The sequence below is a fragment of the Populus euphratica genome, unplaced genomic scaffold, assembly GCF_000495115.2.
Source record: "Populus euphratica unplaced genomic scaffold, PopEup_1.0 scaffold212.1, whole genome shotgun sequence".
Classification (NCBI taxonomy): domain Eukaryota; kingdom Viridiplantae; phylum Streptophyta; class Magnoliopsida; order Malpighiales; family Salicaceae; genus Populus; species Populus euphratica.
In genome coordinates, this window is record NW_011499976.1 from 391,497 (window position 1) to 415,490 (window position 23,994).

Below are 23,994 nucleotides of genomic sequence, written 5' to 3' on the forward strand. Positions count from 1 at the left end.
ATTTTGTTTTTGTTAAAATTTGATTTTTTTAAGTTAATTTTTTATATTTTTTAATTGTTTTAATATGTTGATATTAAAAATAAATTTTAAAAAATATTATCTTAATATATTTTTAAATAAAAAAACTTCTAAAAATAAATCTTATAGCAGAGGAATGCAGCTTTTGCTGAACACTCGACCCAGCTTATTAATTTTGAAAGCTGTGGTACTTACGAAATTTGCATCAGAGTGGGGGTACTGCTGCATTCTCATGTCTTTTTTGAATAATTGCATTCTCACGTCAATATCCAATTTTTTCATGCTATTCACTCAGGTCCTCAGCTTTTATCAAATAACGTGCTGTTCAGCAAATCTGGATTCTTCAGACTTGAAAATTCCTAATGTTATACAGAATTTAATCAAGTGATCAAACTTATAGGCAATAAAATTACAGAAACGGGATGCTTTAACCCTGGCTTGTTTATATTTTCTGTGAACCAAACCAATTCTGGCTTTGGAGTTTCGAGATATTTAGACAACTTAAAGATTATGGATGAGTGATCACAGGCGACCACTCCACGTCTCTCATGTAACATTTTCATCTCAACTCATAAGCACTCCTGCAGTATTTTACATGACAATATTCAATGGGCATCCTCAGCTAAAATAATGAATTTATAGTACATAACATGGAGGAGAATACATACAAATTGATCAGTCAAGAAAGGGCAAAATAGTTTAGTGAGTGAATAGTTTATGTATCTCTTACAATTTCAGTGCTGGTATCATTGATCGGTAAACTTACAGCAACAGAAGACCAAGATGGCATGTCCACATGAATGCTTGAAGAAGTTGGAAATCTGCTCTTCTTAGACCACAGCCAAATCTTGGAAACTGAGAAGCTATCACCTCTTGTCCTCCCTCTGATTTTCTTGTCTTCCAAATCCCCGTCAGTTGAAGGGCATCCATTATCTCTTCCTCTGCAGTTAAGATTACCTTGAGACAAGGCCACTTGCAAATTGGATTCACCTTCCACATACTGCACTGTCCCCATTGAGTAACATCTCCTAGCATCCAAATTACACCTGCTGGTCTCTCCTTGTTGTTTCTCTCCAATACCTTCCCCGTCATTCAAAGTTCTGAACTTGCCAAGTCGCACTGAAAATACCCTCTTTTCACCATCACTTTTGTCCTCCACAATGGTAGCTGGTTTTTGACAATTGACAGATCCACACTCTTCTTCACAGGAGAATCCATTTGATAATTCCCTTGAGAGATCATAATTGGACAGTGGGTTTTCCATTGGAAGACTAGAGCCCAAAAGGGTCCCTCTACAAAGAGGGCAGGTTGAGTTTGAGAGAAGCCAGGTATCTATGCAGTTAATGTGAAAAGCATGACTACACTGAGGAAGCAACCTGAGCCTTTCTTGGTCTGAGAATTCACAGAGACAAACTGCACAATCAAATGGCTCCTTTAAACCCATGATGTCTTGGTAATAAAACACAGGTAGAGCATCAATGAAAGCTTGGTCTAGACCTGAATCATGCAAGCGAAAGAGCTGTTGAAGCTGTCTTTGTAGAGAATGAGACCCTGAGGTTTCTGGGTACCTATTGGAATGATAAATTGGGGAAAAAGATGCCCTCTTTAGGAGAAATCTAACAAGTAAATGAAGAAGACCAGAAACAAAGAAAACAACAGCAAAAATTACTATAACCAGAAGAAGCACTGGACTAAATTTGTTAAAAGAAGATGATGGCGGGGTTGATTCTTTCTCATAGTTGAGACTATTGTAAGGAGTTGAGATTGATAGAGGAGGTGGTAGAGGAGTTCGGTTTATTGTAAAACCATCCTTTTGTTTCACATCAAACAGAACTCTACACATTTTAGCAGATGGGTGCGCTCAAGAACAACACTTTCTCATGAGTAATTCGAGTTCAGTCTGTTCAGACTTCTGACAGCCCTTTACAACTGATATTGGTTGCCCTCACATAGACATTCTTGCTTCAACTGAGATTGTAGAGGATAAAAAGGAGTGCACAAACAAGCTAAGAACATATTCTTAAGGAGGAATGAGAGGATAAAAAGGAGTGCACAAACAAGCTAAGAACATAACATATTCTTAAGGAGGAATTGAGTGTGCTGTGAGGAAATTCTTTAGCTCTTTTTTTTGTTTTTTCCTTAGCTCTTAAATGAGGATTATGTGGTTAAAAAAGAAGACTGTCTTTTAAGTTTTAACAAAGTGTGAGCGCCGAGGGCTTTTGCGTTTGCTTAATGATAAATTAAAAGAAGGTAAGGTAGGGTTTTCCAAGAACCAGCCTTTTACACATACACCACAAAACTCCAAAAGTGTGCAAGAAATTGTATTTGGTTGGTCATTTGGTGATGACGGGACGGAGCCTTTGTCTTGAATTTCTGCATCTTTTTTAAATCTAACACAGTTTTCAAAAAAAAAAAATATTGAGGAAATTATATATCCTTAAAAAGTTTCGGGAGAATGATATAGTTTTTACATAATTATTATTTTCAATAAAATAGTGAGGAAATTATATATCCTTAAAAAGTTTCGGGAGAATGATATAGTTTTTACATAATTATTATTTTCAATCGTGATTGTTTAATAATCTCAATTTAAAATATATATATATATATGCACAATTTTTTTTATCAATTGTAGCCGCTCATAATAAATAAATAAAAAACCTTAAAACCCCAAAAATTTCAAGAGAAAGTAACCTCTAAATTACTAAAAACACTATCAAATCCTCCATTAAAATACCATAATCATTTTTTCCTTGTCTCAATGAGTATCTCTAATGTTTTTATGTTGTAAATTGCTGACCAAGCTTGTGTGTCTGGTAAAACTGCCTCCACTACTAATCACCTACACATAGCAAAAGCAAGGTAAAACATATATATTGTCTCTTAATTTGATGAGTTTAATTATTGAAGTAATATTTTTTGTATTTTGATTTAATTTGGTATTTATATTGTGTTTAATAAATAGAAATTTCTATTGTGTTTGCTAATTATATTATGTTAGATTTTGAATACTGTAAGTATATGTTGTTCTTATTAAAATTGATGTTATTTATGGAATCAATTAGACTTGAATTAGAGAAATTAGAGTTTAAATTAATTATTGGCTTAATTTTTATATTTAATTATATTTTTTGAATTGATATAAATTTTATTTTAATTGATGCAATTAAATAGGCTTTTAATCAATTGATTTTATTAATAAAGTAATGGTCGAAATCGTAGCAACTAGAGTTCGCATTGAATTTTTGTATAAATTATCATAATTATAGATTTTGTTTAGTTGAGATCATCTACTTTTTAATTGACATTCAATTCTTGTAATTTAATTTTTAATTGTAAAAATTGTTCAATTGATAAGTTGTAAAAATTATCATAATTAAAATTTTGCAATTAATTATAGTTTTATTTCTATTATTAATTGTTTAAGTAGGCACGTTAATTATAATTGGATGATCTATCATCTTCAGAATACATCAATGCGAGATGTATAAAGAAATTTGATTTTTAGAGATACGTATTTTGTAATTTTTGAGGAGGAATGCATGACTGGTACATAAATATAGCACGCTGAATCATTACACCTCACACATCACAAGTTCCTCCACGTGAAGAGATGGAATATTAACCACGTGCATGTTAGATTAAAAATGTTATGAGTATTTATTACTTTTTATAGGCTTTGACAAAATTATTTTATTTTATTTATGGATTAATAATTTTTATTTACTTCATATTATGTTGGAAAGTTGCTACATGATGGTCGACATGCTGCGGCTGATCGTTATGATTTCGAGATGATTATGATGGACTTGTTTGTTATTACGCATCTTCTTGGTTTGAGACATGCTATACTACACTTGATTTATTAAAAGAGACATTGAGCCTAAATGATATTGTCTTAAAGAAAGAAATCTCATAGAGAGGTGAAAGTTGTACTATTGATGAAGCTACTTCATTCATTCATCGTTGCAAAAAACATAGATAGCTTCAAATGTATTATTATGTTGTGTATAATATGTTATATTATTTTTCTAGTTAAGAGTTATTTTTATTATTACTAGTTTTGTAATATTGGCTTTGCTAATTATGATGTTAATTTTAAAGTTGTTTTACATGATTTAATATTATCAAAAAATAGACAAACATATGAGCAAGTTGTTTAAAATTTCAAATCATTCATTAACAACTTAAAGAAAACACAAATAAATATGATAATTAAAAAACACATATATTAATTTAGGATTATAATTAACAAATAAAAATGATAATAAAATATTACACTTTGAATCATGGGTTTGAGGTTTGATAATTTATAGTCTTTTTTTTTTTTAGATTAATGTGGGTGTTCGGGCCAGCTTGCGCGCACCACGACTAATCCCACGGGTCCTGAAGTTAACGACCATGTAAGTCTCCAGTGGCCATCATATGAGCAACCAAGGACTCGAACCCGAGACCACAGAGGGAGCAAATCCCTTGATCCCAAGTCTTTACCACTATAAATTGATAATTTATAGTCTTGCTTGGCTTTTGATTGTAGTGATTTAAACTTAGTTTTGTATGAAAATTAGGTTTGGACACAACCGCTATTTTTATTATTAGTGGTTGTTTAACAGTTTTGAACAATTACTAATGATAATAATGATTGTTTAATAAAATATTGAGGATAATAACAATTGTTATCATTAGCAATTTTAAACAATCGCTATTACCCGTAGTTGTTGTTAATAAAGCTATGTTTTTCAATGGTAGTTGAGTTAAAACTGTGTTTTTTTTTAATATTTTTTATATTATTTTAAAAAATATATTAAACTATGCTAAGTTGATAAGAGACCTGAATTTATACATTCAAGGCAGAGTTTTTCACCCAAGGGATTTTTAATTTGTCTGTTATATTAGACTGTTAGAGGGAAGAAGGGGGTGGTTACTACGAGTGGTTGTAGAGGAGTGTGAGCTGTTGGCCCATCTTGATTATGATAATTTGCAATAGGCACTAATAGGGTTACTATTTTTTCACATGGAGACTTTGTGATTGTGCACATGCCCGCTGCTAACTGTTCGAAGCTCATTTGGGATATGGAGACTCTTCTTTAGACCTCCTATTGTCTTCTTCATCAAAGTTTTGATGCATGTAGTGAAAGGCTAGTAGAAAGACCAGAGTGCCGCAATGAAAAAAGCGTAATGATTGATCGGTCCACCACCACTCACAGTCTGATTGTCCACAGTAGTCTGTGTGACTTCTGGATCTACAGAAATAATTACCCTTCAATGATAGTTTCTGGTATGATGGCCTGCTAATCACGAGAAAGTTACCATCAATATTGGCAAGCCTGAAGGTTTTCCAACCATTTTTGAGTCTGAAAATCTCAGATAAGTAGAGCAAAACCAAAACACAGCCTATATATATGAGCACATGTGATTATGCAAAGCAATTTCTTCTGATGACTAAGGAAAAGAACAGTGAAAATGCAGACCAAACCTAATGGTAGGTCACATGAGCTCTCAGGACGCATGGCCTTTATAATAACGTTCTTGAAGTTTATTTATTTATTTTAATCATGCCCACTCGACAAGGTGATGATGATTTGCCATATTTGTAGTGGTTTGACAATTTTCCGTGATGTGATGATTGTCGTTGTCCAGACAACATCGTAACCAAGATATTTTGGGTACTTCTTCCTACTTTCAAGGTTCTTGAATCCAGAAATTAAACGTGACTCGACCATCTCTATACTTAAACATTACAAAATGCATTCCATTTTTACTAGACAATCCACACTCTAAATTCAAGTTACCTTGAAATAATCCTAACAAGACTAATTACTCTTCAGCATATTAAAGATTGTATTTTGTTAGTGTTTTTACGATAAAAAAATTATAAAAAAGAGGAATTATTTTATATACCAACATGTTTTAAACGAACTCTAAGATTTGATGTAGGGTTAATGACCAAATTGTATAATATTTTATTACTAATGTGGACTCGACTTCCATGGCATAGTTTAATCATGGATCTGAAATAAAGGATCTCTCTTCATCCTCTTTTATTGTGTTTATCATAGCTGAAATTTGGTTTGTGCTTGGCCTCTCATTTGGAGATGGATTTATGCACTTCAATGCTACCTGCAACAGGTTCAACATCCTCTCTTCACAAGCACCTTCTGAGATCAAGGCCCTGTCAAAAACTTCAGCTGTCCATTTTTCTCTAACCACTGAATGCACCCAACTTGCCAAATCAAAGCCATTGTTTTGGACTAGTTTCCCTGTCAAAAGCTCAAGAAGAACCACACCAAAGCCATAAACATCCAACTTGAAGCTATCAGACTGGGAAAGGAATGATTGGTCTTGGTCTTGGCCTTGAACCACAATAAGACCATATTCACTAATGCAGGGCTCCATTTTATTGTTGAATAAAATGTTGGTGGATTTCAGGTTCCCGTGAGCAATCCCACCTTCTTGAAGCTGCTCGTGCATGTATGCTAAGGACTCTGCAATAGTAGCTGCAACATTGAGTCTGCTTCCCCAGTCAAATACTTGACCATTCTGGGATCCTGAACCATCAACAACAATTCGAAGTTATTATATTTTCCTGTATTTAAGCTTATATTATTGTTTTATACTTATAAAATTGCTTGGGCGTGAGAGAAGGAAGCCAAAGCCAAAAATGAAAAAACAAATCAAGAATATTCAAATCTGTGGCATGGTCTGGTGTTTTGATTGAAAATTTAACTTGAATTCATTTATCAAACAGCCCAGGAAACACCAATCAGACTGAAATTTACCATTTCTCTCGGTTAAATGTTTTTCCTGTGGGATTTTTCAGCAACTTGTCCTGTATTTCCTCTAGTTACATCCCCATGGTGCACTTAATATTGTGGAAATTTAAACTACCCTTATCCTATAATCTCTAATATATTTTTTTCCTGTTTTGCAATGTCATTTATATCCTACGAGTGCGTTTCCAGTTTCCACCTTTAAAATGTGGTAATCTTACAATTTAGAATACTAGACTTACCATGGAGAAGCTTGAAGAGACTGCCATTCTGCTGATACTCGTATACCAGGAGCTTCTCTTGCTTGGAGCAATAAAAGGCTACTGGAGGCAATACTCTGGGATGCTTCACTTGGTCTATCCTCTGGATTCTGCTCTTGAAGTCTTCTGCAGAAATCCCCAAGTCTTTGATCCTTTTCAGTGCCAAGATCGTAGCATTATCGAGCATGACCTTGTATAAACTTCCATGCTTTCCTCTACCTAGCAACTCAGCTGGAGCTCGAAGCAAGTCCTCAAATTTCAAATCCTTCACCACAGGACTGGGAAGAACCACAAGTGATGATGATGTCGTTCCAGCCTCAACGGATGTTATTGAATACTCTGATCTACTACCACCAGTCTTGGATTCACTTGAAGTTCTACTAGGCTCTTCACTCGCATTAGCTACCTTCCCCATCTTGACTACCTTAACCGTTTCTTCCTTAGATTTATTTTTCTTAAATAAATATAAAGCAAATATGAGCAGCACAACCACGGCAAGTAGTATATAGCCTGAGAAGATAAGGAACCGATCAGCTGATGAGTGCTTTGATCCCTTTTTTGACGGTGGAGGGGATGGTCGGCAGGCTTTTGATAATAGTGTCCCACATAATTCAGGGTTACCTGTGAAGCTGTCTGCCCCAAACTTGCTTTTGACATCAGGAATTGGACCACTGAAATTATTGTTGGCGACACTGAATTCCTTGAGATAGGAGAAATCAAAATCCGGTATTGCCCCACTGAGCTGATTGTTTTCAGCAAAGAAGGTTAGCAGGCCTGATACTCGGGACATATCAGGAAGCTCACCAGAGAAGTTGTTGTTGGATATATCAAGCCTTTTCAAGTTACGTAACTGGGAAATAGTGTCAGGAATATAACCAGTAAATCGGTTCCCGCCTACGTACAAGTGGCTTAGACGTTTGCAACTTCCTATCTCGTCAGGTATGAAGCCAGAAATATTATTCTCTTTCAGGCTCAAGACATGAAGAGACTTCGCTGTGCAGACAGAAGCAGCATCAAATATTCCTGTTAAGTTGAACTTATTAAGAACAATCCTCTTAACATTTTGCGATCCCAAGCAGTCCACACCTTTCCATGTGCTATTGCAGGGATCCGAATTGATGTCCCAACCCCAATTCTGATCATTTTGCTCATGTCCTGCTGAAAGTTTCTCCATGAATTGCAGCAGTGCCTTTTTGACATTTTCATCTTCTGAATTGGACTTTGGAAGAACGAGGAAGATCAAAATGGGGAACACCCAGATGAGAATTCGATCCATATGTTTTTTGGATGAACTAAGTGAGTTCAGCAAAAATGGAACTATATTGTGGTTTCCTCCTTGGTAGTGGCCTCAGATTGGCTGGCTAGGTATGTAAAACAAAGGAGAAAGCAACCAAATCGATGCGGTTGCTTAAACCAGTTTTCAGTGCCAGTTGGCTGAATTTCTAAAGAGAGGTAGCATTATTCTAAATTTTGTTGCCGTAAGGTCCTGAAGAAACAACATGCCAAAAGGCCTGAAACAAGATCTTCGAATCAGGAGTCGGCAGAATTGAGGGGTCAAAATTATATTCAATTTTGTGTCCATCTCGGTTGATTTCTACAAAATTAATAGTGTTTGATGTTTCACTAAACAAATCAAAATGATACAGTTGTAACTTTCTTGCTGATCTGATTCTCACTGGAATTTGCTGGCTAATAACAAAGAAGAAGAAACCTTCTCGTTGATGCTATAGCATTTCTGTTCTCCATGTGGTTGTCTGACCTTTGTAGCTAATACTTTTTCAACAGCTTCTAGATTATCAATTAGTAATTGGACCCGGGATTTGGATTAAATAATTTTATTTTTAAGACATATATATATATCAATGTATTTTTTGCCATAAAAATTCCAAATCAAAAATAGAAAAATTAAACTTGCATTTAATTAAATAAATAAAAAATTATTTGTGTCAATAAATATAAAAAAAATATTAATAATAAATAAAGATTATAGTGGATAAATCAAAAGATAGATATAAATCAAGATATTCCATCTTACAATACAAATCTGTATTCAATTATGTTTAATAACTTTATTTTTTAAAATAATTTTTTTATTTAATTACTATTAATAATAAATAAAGATTATAGTGGATAAATCAAAAGATAGATATAAATCAAGATATTCCATCTTACAATACAAATCTGTATTCAATTGTGTTTAATAACTTTATTTTTTAAAATAAATTTTTTATTTAATTAAACAATTATTTGTGCCAATAAAATAAAAAAAAATCATAACTAAAGACTATAGATCAAAATATATGACATTGTAACAAAGACCATGTAACTAATTGTGTTTAATAACTTTATTTTTTAGAATAAATTTTTTATTTAATCAAATGATAATAAAATTAGACATAGATGTTAAAGTGATTGAACAAAACCAAAGAAAAAAATTATACGAGGCCTCACATATTAAAAAAAATATATTATAATTTTATGTGAAACCAAGTAAAAAAAAAGTGATATTTGATCAAAGATCAATTTAAAAAGTTGAGATGTGAATGTGACTATAGATATCTAAATTCGAAACATGAGTAATAAACTTGATTATATTTAATAATATTATTTCTTGAAATGAATGTTTTATTCAATAATAATAATAGTAATAATAATAATAATAATGTTTTATTCAATAATAATAATAATAATAATTAAATAAAATTAAAGGATAAACATTAAGCAGGCTTATAGAGAAAGAATGCATCTTAACATAATGAAATTATACCAGTAAACTAAGTGAAACTTAAATCATATTTTATCCAAAAACACTACAAAAGATTATTAAAATTAAAAAAAAATAACCAATAAAAAAATATTAAAAAAAGGTGCCAATAAAAAAAGATTAAAAAAAAGATTAAAAAAAAAGCATAAACATGAGCCTGATATAGATGGTTGAGCGCACCTAAGCTTTAAAAAGCCCAGGTGTGTAATTTTTTTTATTAAAGGGTGGATGACCTGTTGTTTACCTTAGTTTTTTTTTTAAATATAAATAGGCGATGTGTTCTCTTGTCTTTTCCTCAACTCGAGCCACAAAGATGGCTAGAAAAATGAGGTTGATGATTTTTAGACTTACAAACCTATTTTTAACCTTTTTTTATGCAAAGACACTTATAAAACACAATAAACACCTTGATAAACCGGTATATGACTGTAAAAAAACCTAAAAATCAACCCAAAAACCCAAAACAACCTGAAACTAGAAACATTCTTGATCTTAAATCAACCAAAGCAAGCAAAGTTAAGGGCACATAATACCTATGATAAACTCTCCTCATCTAATGGAACTTACTGAACCAAAATTGACCTTTTTCATGTTTTGAATTAGTGTTAACCTAGATTTTTTCTCTCTTAAACTAGAAACTTAAAAATTAGTGTCAACCAAAGTAAAAACTAGAAACCAGAAACATTATTGATCTCAAATCGACCAAAGCAGGCAAAGTTAAAGGCACATAACACCTACGATAAACTCTCCTTATCTAATGAAACACATTGACACCAAAATCAATTCTTTTTGTGTTTGGAATTAGTGTCGACCAAAACTTTCTCTCAAATTAATGTAAACCAAGACTTTCTCTATAACCAGATTCTAGCCACTTTCTCTATTTTCTCTCAAATTAGGGACTTAAAAATAAAAAAAATTGGACTAAAATTGAATTTTCAAAAACTATATGAACTGAAAGTTTTTAATGTAAAAGTACGAGGATCAAAGTGAACTCTTCATGCCATTTTTTAAACTACCACCAATTTTCTCTATTTTTTCCCTTTAGCCCCCCTTCTTTCAGTCTTGCATTTGCTCAACAAATTTGACACCTATGATAATCTCTCCTCATCTAATGGAACTCATTGACACTAAAATTAATCTTTTTCATATCTGAAATTAGTGTCAACCAAGACTTTATCTTTCTATCACCAAAATTTACCCACTTTCTCTTTTTTCTTTTAAACTAGAGATGTAAAAATAAAAATAAAAAATAAATTTTTGGAACAAAATTAAATTTTCAAAAATATACAAACTAAAAATTTTTATTATAAAAAGTATGAAGATCAAAGTGAATTTTTCATGCCATTTTTTAAATTACCACCAATTCCCTTTATTTTCACTTTAGTCCATTTTCTTTCAATCTTGCATTTGCTCAAAAAATTTGATGCAATTAGGCTTCAATTTGGCCTAAAAAATGATGGAACTACAAAAAGTTTGAGGACTAAAAAAAATAAAATTATTGCCACAGCAAGTCCACCATGAAATGTAAGAGTGTAAACCTTGGTTGAAATCACACTCTACACTGGGGGGCAAGTGCAAAGAAAGCTTTAATGACTAAAAGTGCTCAAACAAATCTAGGGAGAGCATAAAAATTCTCAATGATAAAAGTGCCCAAACAACACTAGGAGGTATGATAGAAAATCATCAATAATCAAAAGTGCTCAAACAAAACTAGGGGGTATAAAAGAGTTTAAAAAAGTCAAAAAGATTTGAGCATGCCACAAAAATTACTAACAAGATGATGCTCAAAACAAAATGAAAAAAGAAAGAAGCCCAAACCTAAGGGGGGCACCATTTTGCAAATCAATTCTAAGGCCCAAAAAATTTAAAAAAGAAAAGAAAAGAAGTTAGGGATATAAGTACTAGTGATCTGTAGTATTAAAGTCCCTTAAACACTTTTTGAGCCTATAAATATCTTTTTCTTCATAGCCAAAACCTACATTATGTGCCCAATTAAACCCTTCATGATCAAAGACAGGCAATTCGGATCGATAAACTTTGTTTTCCCATACAAAATAAGTCATTACTCATGGGAGCAAAATAAATTCTTTGAAAATCAGTTTTTTAAAACCCTCGGACTGGATCTTAAACCCATTACTTCACATTTTCACCAAAAGCAAAACAAAATTTTTCAACGCTCATGCAAACCTATCCATAAGAATCATTTGAATTTTTCAAAACAAGTTTGTTTTGAACAAACATCAAAATGACTTTCAGAATAGCTTTGAAATTCCAAAAATTCTTCATGAAAACAACTCCTTGTAAATAACTAAATCTTCTTTCACATGGCCTCATCCCTAAAGAAAACCCCCAAACAAACATTTGCAGGCATGATCAAACTGAGGGGCAATCTAGCAAAACATATAAGGTTGGCTCAATGATTCCCTTTCTAATAAAACAGGAGATATGGTGATCCTTCAGATAAAGATCTATGGGCAAAGAGATATACTCATGTCATATCCTTCTCGAAAGTTAAGATCACAAGATATTGCTCAAGTAAGCCAAAGCAGAAAAGCCACCAAACCTTACTACAAAGACTCGAATTTTCAAGAAGGGAAATGAGTGAAGAAAAGGGACCTATATTTCACAAGTATACATGCATCTTGGTCATAATGCATTACTGTCACTTTTAACAAATTGATGTCCCAATATCATAACGCATTACCTCTTGTGTAGTGTACTTTTCTGACCCTATCTCTTTTCAAGTGAGCCCTTAATCCCTCAACTCTCGACATTGCGCTTCATAACCTTATCTCCCTTTCAAATGCGCATTTGAGATATAATCTCCCAGGTGGTGAGTTTCTTGACCCTACCTCTTTTTGAGAGATCCTTTTAGCTCTCGACCATCTCAACTAATGCACTTTATAGCCCTACCTCTTTCCATTTGAGTGCATCTTCGAACCCTCGATCATCTTAATTAATACGCTTTATAGTCATACCTCCTTCCATTTGAGTGCCTCTTTGAGCTCTCAACCTTTCCAGATAGTGCACTCTACAGTCTTATCCGTTTCATCAGAGTGTGTCAACGAGCCTTTTAATCATCCCTCTAGATGTGCTTTCTAGCCTTCACTTCAAATAGTTCCATAAAGGTTAATCATCTCTTGATAGGGTGAGTCTGTTATCTCTCTTTCTCAACGAGTCTGTTATCTCTCTTTCTTTTTTTTTCTTTACAAAGCTTATTATCAAAAGTCTCTTACGAGACTTTCTATCATAAGCATTATAAAAAGAAGGGTAACTGTCATAACCCAATTCTAGGTTAGAGAAGGGTAACTGTCATAACCTAATTCTAGGTTATTCCCTAAAAAATCATTGTTTTTTTTAGAATATAAATTAAAAAATAAAATAAAGGCAGGAAATGTGGAGAGAGCATAATAAGGAGGACTACAAAAATATAAAAAAATCAAGCTGTAATTTTTGAAGAAAATTCAGAACCTAATTGTACCCCATTATGCCTAAGAATGGAGAAAAAATGTTCAAGGTTAAATTAAATGATTATTAAATTAATTTAAATAAAAATTAAGACCAATGATATAATTAAATTTTTAATAGGCTAATTTGATTTAATCATGAGCCAAATTGAATTTTAATTATGTTTAAGAATAAATTTGGGTCCAATTGAAGGATTTAATTAAGTGTAAGGACTTAATTATACTTTAAATGGGACAAATAAATTTTATTTGGGGCTTAATTGATGAACAATTAAGTCTACAGGCCTAATTTGGGTTTAATTGAGAGGATTAGAATTTTAAGAGATCAAATTTAATTTTTAGCAAGTTAATTGATTGAAATAAGGGGCAAATTACAAGGAAATTGAAGTTTTAGGGTCAAGTAGGAGTTAAATTGAAGAAATTAGCAGCCAATGACCAATTTACAAAAGGTGTCGGATTATAGGGGCCTAATTGACAAAAATCAGGGGTTAAATTAAAGAAATTAAAATTTTAATGGTCAATTAGTGGTTAAATTGCGTAAATCCAAGATCAAGAACCAATGTGCAAAAAGCGTGTAAATCCAAGGTTCCAATTGAAGTTCAACATGGATGTAATTGCATTAAATCAAAAGTTTAAGGTCAATTAAGGGTACAGTTGCATAAAATTGAAAGCTCAACTACTGCTTTGAACTTCAGAGAAATCCCTATTTAAAACCTAAAACGGCATCGTTTTAATTTAAGAAAAAAAAACAAAGAGAGAGAGGACCAGACAACGTGTCGTCTGGTCACTATTCATTATCTTCTTCATTTTTTTTGAAAAAACTAGTCCCATCACTGACTTTACAGGTGCATTTAACATACCTAACATTTACCAAATTTGCCAAACCTTGCATGAAACTAATCAGCAGAAATGCCTCTACATCTGGGTATGGTCATCACCAGCTCATTGGCAAATAAACAGAAGTGACACCACCCCAAAAAGGCCACCTCAGGTAGCCTGCAGCTGTAGATTTGACACTGCACTATGCCTACTTTGAGCCAGCGGTTGGGATCCTTGCCAATAAAATCAAGGGCTAAAAATTATACCCCTATAAAGATAAGATTACCCTCTTCCACCCATATAAATAGGATCAAATTTCACTTTCAAGAGGAAGAAGAAAATTGAACGCAAAGTTGGCCAAAAACCAGCCTTCCCTCTTCAGTTTTCCTGCAACCGATCTTTTCTCTTCTTTCTCTCTCCACCGTGGCTTTCAGCCATCACCACCCATCTTCTCACCATCTTCCCCACCTCCAGTAGCCATCAAACCATCTCATGTGGTGGTTACACCACTTCTCCCTCTTTTTCATAAAAGTCTTCTTCTCTACCACAGTGAACCTGGTAGCAGTAATGACGATAACCACTTTGCCCAGAAGCTTTTGTCCTTCCCAAAGGCAGCCAGAGCAGTAGCTCTCTCCTCAATCACTCCAACAGCAACCTTCCTTTCTCTTTTACATGCCTTTGCTTCTTCCTCTTCTTTGAGCTGCAACTAAAGCCCGCCTCTAGCCTCACCACCTCCAGTCGCACCGTGCACCACCAATCAGGCCACCAACTCCTTTAATGCTAGGTAAGCCTCCCTCCTCTCTTCTTCTTCTTCCTCCTTGCTACTACCGCATGAGAACAGTGCAACCTGAATTATAATTCAAGTTGCACTATCTCATGCAACTTAGTCACTAGGTTGTGCTAATGACTAAATTGCTTTGGGCTGGACTTGTCCTAGCCCAACCCAATTGGTTAGGCTGGGTCTAGCCCGTCCCTAAAATTTAACATATATATATATATATTGGGTCGAGTTTGGCCCAACCATTTAGGGCCAATATCAGCCCATTTGTTTTTGGGTCTGTGCTTAGCCCAATTATCTGAGCTGGTCAAGTTTGGCCCAACCATTTAGGGCCAATATCAGCCCATTTGTTTTTGGGTCTGTGCTTAGCCCAATTATCTGAGCTGGCCCAACTCACATGTTTAAATAATAATTAATTAATTAATTAATATATAATGTTAGCTAAAACAATAATAAAATAAAATAAACAAAAATTTTCAAAAAGAATTTTCAAAAATCCTTTCAAAAAATTATGATTTTTAAAAATATTTTTTTTACTAATTTTTTATAATATCGGGTTGCATATTTATATTGTAAAATACAAATCCAATATTAAAATACTCATTTTTTCCTTCAAAAAATTTTCAAAAAAAAACCTCAAAAACTTTTAAATTAATTTCCCTTTTAAAAAAACCAAAAAAAAAAGATTTTGTTTTCATGCATATGGCCAAATCTTAAAATTTTTCCAAGCATATTTTTCATAAAAAAATAAAAACATTACATCTTTTCCATGTTTTAAAAAAAAATCCAAAAATGGATATCATAATCAGTTTATAATCATCCATTTAGGTTTGGCCAAAATATTTAAAAAAAAAAAAAAACCTTTTTCCAATTCTTTTAGGGGTTTGGCCAAAATATTTAAAAAAAAAACCTTTTTCCAATTCTTTTAGGGTCCAAATGTAGACTTTCATATTTGTGGGTGTAAAATTATACGATAAAATACATTGTTAGGTATTAAAGATACAGGGTGCAAATAAATGCAATGCTAAAATTCAGACTTTAGAATGGTTAGAGTTTTACCTGATAAGGTAGAGACTCTCTCATGAAAGGAGATTTGCCTTGAACATTAGAAAAAACCAACGAATAGAAACTTGACCTAGAAAAACAATCAAACAACAATGCAGCTTACCTTTAGTAAGGTGCACTAGGGGTGATTCGTCTTCCCCTTGCACAATAGGAGATTTGCCTTGAACATTAGAAAAAACCAACGAATAGAAACTTGACCTAGAAAAACAATCAAACAACAATGCAGCTTACCTTTAGTAAGGTGCACTAGGGGTGATTCGTCTTCCCCTTGCACAACCAGTCCCTTGCTTAGACTCTCACAGACCATAGGTTTATAGTGATCATCATACTAGGTGGCGACTCCTGAACCTTAATCATGATTTTATGATTAAATCCAAAAGATCTTCCCAACACACCACACCTCACATAGGAGGCACGACAAAAAGCCTTCACCATCACTCGATGACGTCTCGTCGGCTCGCGCCCCCGCGACAATGCCCATAAACAAGCAATTAAGAAGGCTAGATTGGAGGGTGTGGAGAAGTGGAAAAGTTATAAGTCGAGGCATGTCATAAAGAGTAATTGGGCATTGTATCAAAAATTTATGGTATCAAAAAATTTTACAAAGTGCTCATGATCTGTTACACAAAATAAATAATAAAAAAACTTGTTAACGAGAAAGCATACTAAATATGTGATTATATTTATCAATCATACAAAGTATCTAATAAGAGCTTGTTGTTATATAATTTATTATTTTTCTTGAAGCTTTAATTACATGTTTGTTTATGAGACTTTTAATCAAATATTTAATTTGCAAGAAAAATAGCTTGAACAAGAATTGACTCCAATAGAGTTATACGAGAAAACTCATATAAGGGATAAAGGGGAAAAAAAAGGTTTGTTAATACAAAAGCAAAAGTATTTGTTGTTAGTGTTTTGATAATTAGGGTTTATAATTTGTTTTCTTTGTAATTATCAATCTCATAAGTCAATCATGGATTTGATATTTTCACCTAAGTTGACCCAAGTCAATTCAATATGTTGTTATCTTATTAAATAAAAGATATCTTCTTGAAAAAATTTTGGGTCAAACTATGTTTTTATAAGTCATTTGATTTTTTTTTTTTATCCATAAAGTCAACTAAATCACATCGAGTCAACCTCCATATAATTTGATTTTTTTAACTAAAAAAACATTAATAATATCTTAATAATTTTTTTACATTCAAGAAAAAATTAACTTAATTCATAACATAGCATAAGTTAATAATCTAGTTTTCTTCTAGACAACATGTTTAAGTATTATATTAGATAGTGATTTTTAAAAATATTATTTAGTTGAAAAGATATTAATATAATTTTTTTTATTTTTAATATTATCGTATCAAAACCATAAAATAACATTGAAAATATATTAATTTAATTATAAAAAACATATATATTTAAAAAAAACATAACAAAAAATATTGCAAACTCCCAAATAAAATAGTCACGAAGGAATGGCATTGACTATGAGTGTGTTTGTTTTTCATAACAAAAAAATTGCAAACTCCCAAATAAAATAATCACGAAGGAATGGCATTGAGTATGAGTGTGTTTGTTTTTCAAGTAGTTTTTATGATTGTAATTTAAAAAATAAATTTTAAAAAAATATGATTAAGTATTGTAATTTAAAAAAATAAATTTTAAAAAAATATGATTAAGTATTGTTAGCTGAATTTAGATACATGTTTGATAAAAATTATAGTTGAGATTTATGTGCATCAAAAAACATGTATAAAATCTTTGGTTGTGGTTACTTTTTCAAAAATGTTTTTTACTTGGAAATGCATCAAAATAATTTTTTTATTTTTAAAAAATTATTTTTGATATCAATGCATCAAAATAATATGAAAATACAAAAAAAAAATTGAAATAAAGAAAAAAAAATAAATTTTAAAAAATATCTTTTTAAAACACAAAAAACAGATAGAGTTTTACAAAATTTAGTTAAAAAATCATATAAAAACTATTTTATAAAAATTATATTTCAAACTCAATTTTTTAATAAGTCTCATAATATAAAACACAATTTAATATATTATCAAATATCTAACTGTGTTTTTGCAAACACAAAAGTTACAACTAAACAAACGCACCCTCGGATGCCAATAAAAAGATTGCAGCTGACGATTGAGGCATCTCGGGTTTAGTATCATATAACTGGACGAGATAATTTATTCATAGACAGATTCATGTGTGCCAGTACAATACTTTGAGTTCTTCAAATAGCCATACATTGGTAATTGTTAAAGATGACAACTGAGCAGCGAAAAAAGCATTTCCAGACAAACAGTGAAGCAGTACCACATGATCCATCAATTAGAGTATAACAGGTTGTAAACACAAATGGATTATATTTGTAATCTTAATAAGATTGTTTGTCCAAAGTAAATATCATCCATTCTTTCAGTTCTGAGACAAATATTCTCACTCCATCAATGCTCTAATGATATCAGTTTTACATAATAATAGTAATAGGAACTGGATCATATGGGAGGACTGACACCAGCGATGAGAATATATATATTGTGAATGATTTTATTAAATAAAATCAGCGTAGAAAAAGAACAGCTTATGTCACTAACGAGACAAGGACGCCCTGCAGCAACCAAAATAGTTATCACAAGAAACCATACATGCTATAGAAGGTCTAACTTGGTTTTTTCCATGGGTTATCCCCATAGTAGAAGGCAGTGCCAACCATAAGGGCCACAGTAGCCCCTTGGACAACCACTCGAGCTCTCATTAACACCTGCCCCAACTGCGAATTGCCTCGTCTGAAACTTATTAATCCAGCTGTGAGAACTCCTGCCGTCATAAGTGCTCCTGCAATCGTTATAAACAGTCAATCAAGCTGAAGCTAAATACAGGACTGTCCCATTTCTTATCATGAGCTAATAGCACTTCTAATTTGGAATTTCTGACTGCCAATATGCAAGCCAAAAGCTCAAATGTTTGAAGACAAGAAGCCAGCAGTAACATAACGTATAAACGATCCATTTAAACACAAAGTGAGATGCCCAGACCCTTAACAAATTTGGTATCTTCTGAAACATGGGATCTGCTCGAGATAAACCGATCAGAAAAATGAAAGAAGTTAGTTGTTTTGTGCTCAAGGTAACCTAAAATGTATCAACCACCAATATCCCTCTATTGAGAGAGGGAGGAGAAAATTCTTCAAGGGCATGGTTGTTTTGTGCTAGGATTTTGGAATGGAAATGGATCCTCATTCCATTTCTTGTGCAGTACAGCTTGATTCTCTAAAAAATGGATTACTATCATGAAAGAAACGAGCTACGACACCTTTCTTTTGTTAGAATGAGATACCACTCTACTTTATATGAGACAAATTGTTCTATTGATTTGGTGGTAATAAAACAGCATTATACGTAAATTTAATTTCAGGAGGACAAAAAAGTGAATTATATTTCGAATTAGAATTAGAATTCCAATCCCATTTTCGAAACCAACCAAACAGCTATTTCTTTTTCTTCAAACCTTAAGACCATAATCAATATAATCATATTCCAAACAAATTCTATGATTCCCAAAAATATTGTCTACGCATAAAATACGTATATTATGAAAAAAAAAAAAAGGGGGCGGGGGGGGGACGATCAAATTAGTATTTACCGACGGGAACGAGGGGGTTCCGGACGCGCTTCTTCTCCTCGAATAGCTGTTCAAAGTTGGGTTCCGCCGTACCCATCTTCTCCATTAATTTACTCTCTCTCTCTCTCTCTCCCTCTCCCTCCCTCTCCCCTATATATATATATATATATTACTCCACTTTGTTTTACGGCAGGAGAAAGAACAAGTGGATCAAGCAGAAGCGCAAATCTGAAATTTTGATGCTCGACGCCATTAATAAATTCAATAATGGCAGCCGGTGACTTGGGTCTTGGAATTGTAATCGGGCTTCATTCACGCTTGGGCCTACTTACGACCCATATAAGCAAATAAATTAGTAGATATTAAATGTGGCTTCATATGTAAATCCATGACTAGGTTGATTTAGGGTTTAATTTGAGTTGGGTTTCTCAATAAATCAATAAATATAGGAGAGCTGACCTGATAGTTATTTAAATTTATATGATATTTATTATTGATCTAGAAGCATATAAGTTAAAATAATTTATATTTTTATGTTGTTTAAAACATTTAATAAGTCTAATTTTATATTTATTATTAGTATCGTCAGCATTCATCTTCATTTTAAAGTCAGCATTTATCTTTATTTTAAAAATTCACTTATAGCTTAATAATTTACTACTTAAAAAATTATTTACTAGTTCTCATGTATGATTTATTCATAATAGATTTAATTTTATTATTGAATGTCTTCTTCCAATAAATAGTTTCTAAAGAGAACATTGCTTTGGAGTAGATTCTAAATTTATTGTTAAAATAATTCATATTTTTATGTTGTTTAAAACATTTAATAAGTCTAATTTTATATTTATTATTAGTATCGTCAGCATTCATCTTCATTTTAAAGTCAGCATTTATCTTTATTTTAAAAATTCACTTATAGCTTAATAATTTACTACTTAAAAAATTATTTATTAATTCTCATGTATGATTTATTCATAATAGATTTAATTTTATTATTGAATGTCTTCTTCCAATAAATAGTTTCTAGAGAGAACATTGCTTTGGAGTAGATTCTAAATTTATTTTCTATTAATTATGTTAAAAAAGCAAAACCAAATATTTTAATTATTTTTTTCCCTTTACTCTTTTTAAGTTTACTTTTTTTATTTTATAATTGATGATGATTACTTGAATTAGTCTCAATCCTTCTTTTAAGTAAATAATTTTATGGTACTTCATTTCATTAAAACATATCCTCAAATAAAGTAGTATTTTTTAATTTCATAAGAGTATTGAGATGAATATCCTCAATACTTTGTAAGATACCCCCACACCTTAAGATATTTATTGGAAGGTCTTCTAACTTTATAAAATTTATATGGTATCTTTTTTAACTTTTGGTGTGATATTTTATTAAATATATAATTAGCAATTAGAATTGTCTCCCCCTACAAGTTTTAAGATTCTCTCGAACTTATCAACATAATATTCATTGTTTCTTTTAATATTCAATTTTTACGTTCCACACTATCATTTTTATTTTGGTGAAAAAGGAGTGGTAGTTTGGTGGAAAATAATATTTTAGAAACAGAATTCACCAAATGGTACTTCGTATTCTCAACCCATAACACTTTTTATTACTTTTATATTTTCATTAATTTGATTTCCAACTTCATTCTTGTGATGTTTAAGCAATTCAACAATTTTATATTTACTTCTAAGCAAATAGCTATAACAATATCTTATAAAATCATCTATAAAAGTAATATAATATTTTTTTTCACCTGTAGTTTACACAAAGTTTGAATCATTAATATCTGAGTGAATTAAATATAGAGGTTCACTATTTTTTTTAATTGTTTAAAAATATGTTTTTATGAATCTTGATTCTACATAAATCTCATACTTAAGATTTAATACGCACACACACAAGGTAATAAGTCATGGTTTATTAATCTTTGTATAGAATTATAATTCCCATGACTTTACCTATCATGCCACACATCATAAAACTTTAAAAAAATAAAGAGAAAAAACAATCTTATTATCATCATCATTATCACCACCACCACCATCAATTATTATAACCGTCATTACATTCATTTTAAAGATGTCATCACAAATATTTTTTTTTTCTATAAATATATCACTCTTACATAATATAAATTTATCATTCTTAAACATCATTTTAAAACTATTTTTACTCAATAATGAGTCAAACTCTAATTTTTTTGTCATCAACATGCAGTATATTATTGAGGGTAAGAGGCTTTCTAGATGTCAAATTCAATTTGACATTTCTAACCCTTAGTATATTGAAGGTTGATGAGTCCTCCATATGTAGGTTTTCTCTATCCACTTTTTATAAGTGGAAAACATCATTTTAGACAAAACTTGATAGATCATATTTATTTATCAACCTAATTTTTTATATACGTAAACAATAACATATATGTGAATAATATTGTATACATGAACAACTCTGACTAGATAACTTTATTATCATTTTTAAATTTCTAAATTTATCGATTATAAACCTTTTTCATAATCACAACTTCAACCTTAAACTTTTAATTAAAAGTTTTTCAAAGTGTCTTTATACTTTTAATTGAACTATACACATCATATTATGTATTGTTTAATCTATTCAAAATGTAAATTTTTATAACACATGAAATCACTATAATTCCATGCATCAAAAGCTACCATAATAATGAAATTAAATTCATTATTTAACAACTTTAACATTTATCCTACAAGAAATTAACCAAGTTCAAGGTGGGCATATAAATCATTATTTTATAATGTTGCAATTTAAAATTTAGTCCATTAAACTTTTTAGGTTTCTCAATATGCACCACAAAAAAAAAAATGATGAAATCCGCACTACTAAAGTAATACTTGTCATGTCAATATTGGTTAAGAAAACCAATTCTCGATTTAAAACTATGATATAAATTATAAAAACAATAGTTGGTAATATATATATATTCTAGCTCCACAACAAAGTAAAATAATATAAAACTTGAAATAAAGCAACTTAATAAACAAAGATATTTAAATTATTCAAGATAAAAAAAATAAAGAATTTTGTTTATTCTAGTTCATATTAAACATACATTATGTTTAAGCAAGAAAGATAAATGCATGATTATACCAAAAAGTTTGCAAGCAATATGTATAAACTAAACAAAAATATAAACATGGTTTATAAAAAGTTAGTTCATAAAATATATAACATGCAAAAACTGAAAGAGATTCAAATAAATTACATGAATTTATAAGATAAATTATAACTTTAAAACAAAGATATATAACAACTTTCTAAAATTAAGTTAAAAAAACATAAAGCTATAAACAAACTAAAAAGTTATAAATTAAAACATATAGTATTGAAATAAATCTATATTCAAGAATATAGCAGATTAAAAATAAATAAATTATAACTTAAATTTTAAAGATGTTAAAATCTCTTTAACAATTAATTTATATAATTAATATTTTTTCCCATGTGATAAACTAAGTCCAATATATAGAATAAAGTGTTAAGATTGTAACGTCATATATATATATAAACACAATTGTAGTTTAAAAATAATTAACATGAATTGATAGTTCATCATAAAGGCACATTAAATAAAAGATATCAGACAAAAATTTAAATTTTATACATTTTTAAATTTGTAAACTCTAGACAAAATGTTTAAACTTTAAATAAACTATGCTTAAATTAAATCAGAAATTATTAAATCACTTTAAATCACTTTAAAGTAATGAGTTTTTATTTTATTATTATCAAGAATGAATTATTTATTCCAAATTTTTTATTACTCCTCCCCTATGCAACTAGTTTATATATACAATATTTCTTTCAAGATTTCAACAATACTTCTTTGGTTAAAATGCATCTTTAAACCAAATTTTTTCAATTAATGAATATAAAATTCAAATATTTCTCAACAATATAAATCAAAACTTTAGATTTGAAAGGAAAATCAAAGCATAAAAAAAATGAAAACACTAAAAGTGAGGTAAAAAAGGGTGTGGAAAAATCTGAAAAATTCAAGTTAAACTCTTCCTTCACCTCTCTCTTTTTATTAGGGGTGAGCAAAAAAACCAAAAAACTGATTAAACCGAGAAAATCGGAAAAAAAATAACCGAAAAAACCGAACCGAAAAAAAAAACCGATTAAAATTTTAAAAAAATCAGCCGGTTCGGTTCGGTTTCGGTTTTATAACCAAAAAAACCAAAAAACCGAACCGAACCGAAACCGAAAAAAAAATATAACCAAAAAAACCGAAAAACCGAACTGGACCGAATCGAAACCGAAAAAAAGCCGGAAAATCCGAGCCAAAACCGAGAAAATCCGAGCCAAAACCGAGAAAAACCAAGCCAAACCGGAAAAACCGAGCCAAACCGATTTGAACCGGTTTTT

General features: G+C 31.1%; 3 protein-coding genes across 3 annotated transcripts; all 3 read right to left on the bottom strand.

The window, feature by feature from the left end:
- Positions 1 to 367: 367 nt before the first annotated feature.
- Positions 368 to 2,070, bottom strand: LOC105139555 (RING-H2 finger protein ATL46-like). The gene has a single exon (XM_011046031.1). The coding sequence runs from the start codon at positions 1,859 to 1,861 to the stop codon at positions 734 to 736; it is 1,128 nt and encodes a 375-aa protein (XP_011044333.1). The 5' UTR covers positions 1,862 to 2,070; the 3' UTR covers positions 368 to 733.
- A 3,890-nt stretch (positions 2,071 to 5,960) lies between these two features.
- On the bottom strand, positions 5,961 to 8,324 carry LOC105139556 (probable inactive receptor kinase At2g26730). The gene is made up of 2 exons (XM_011046032.1): positions 7,031 to 8,324; positions 5,961 to 6,566 (listed from the first exon to the last, which is right to left on the bottom strand). Exons 1-2 carry the CDS (start codon positions 8,322 to 8,324, stop codon positions 6,022 to 6,024), a joined length of 1,839 nt encoding a protein of 612 aa, XP_011044334.1. The 3' UTR covers positions 5,961 to 6,021.
- Positions 8,325 to 18,284: 9,960 nt separating this feature from the next.
- On the bottom strand, positions 18,285 to 19,789 carry LOC105139557 (RING-H2 finger protein ATL48-like). Its single transcript, XM_011046033.1, has 3 exons — positions 19,599 to 19,789; positions 18,594 to 18,791; positions 18,285 to 18,554 (listed from the first exon to the last, which is right to left on the bottom strand). The coding sequence occupies exons 1-2, from the start codon at positions 19,681 to 19,683 to the stop codon at positions 18,616 to 18,618; spliced, it is 261 nt and encodes an 86-aa protein (XP_011044335.1). The 5' UTR covers positions 19,684 to 19,789; the 3' UTR covers positions 18,285 to 18,554; positions 18,594 to 18,615.
- Positions 19,790 to 23,994: the final 4,205 nt, after the last annotated feature.

Coding starts and splice junctions, on each gene's coding strand:
- LOC105139556 (XM_011046032.1), bottom strand. CDS start 8,324: ATGGATCGAATTCTCATCTGGGTGTTCCCCATTTTGATCTTCCTCGTT. Junction 6,567..7,030: donor TCTCTTCAAGCTTCTCCATG/GTAAGTCTAGTA, acceptor TTGATGGTTCAG/GATCCCAGAATGGTCAAGTA.
- LOC105139555 (XM_011046031.1), bottom strand. CDS start 1,861: ATGTGTAGAGTTCTGTTTGATGTGAAACAAAAGGATGGTTTTACAATA.
- LOC105139557 (XM_011046033.1), bottom strand. CDS start 19,683: ATGGAGAAGATGGGTACGGCGGAACCCAACTTTGAACAGCTATTCGAG. Junction 18,792..19,598: donor GAACCCCCTCGTTCCCGTCG/GTAAATACTAAT, acceptor TAACGATTGCAG/GAGCACTTATGACGGCAGGA.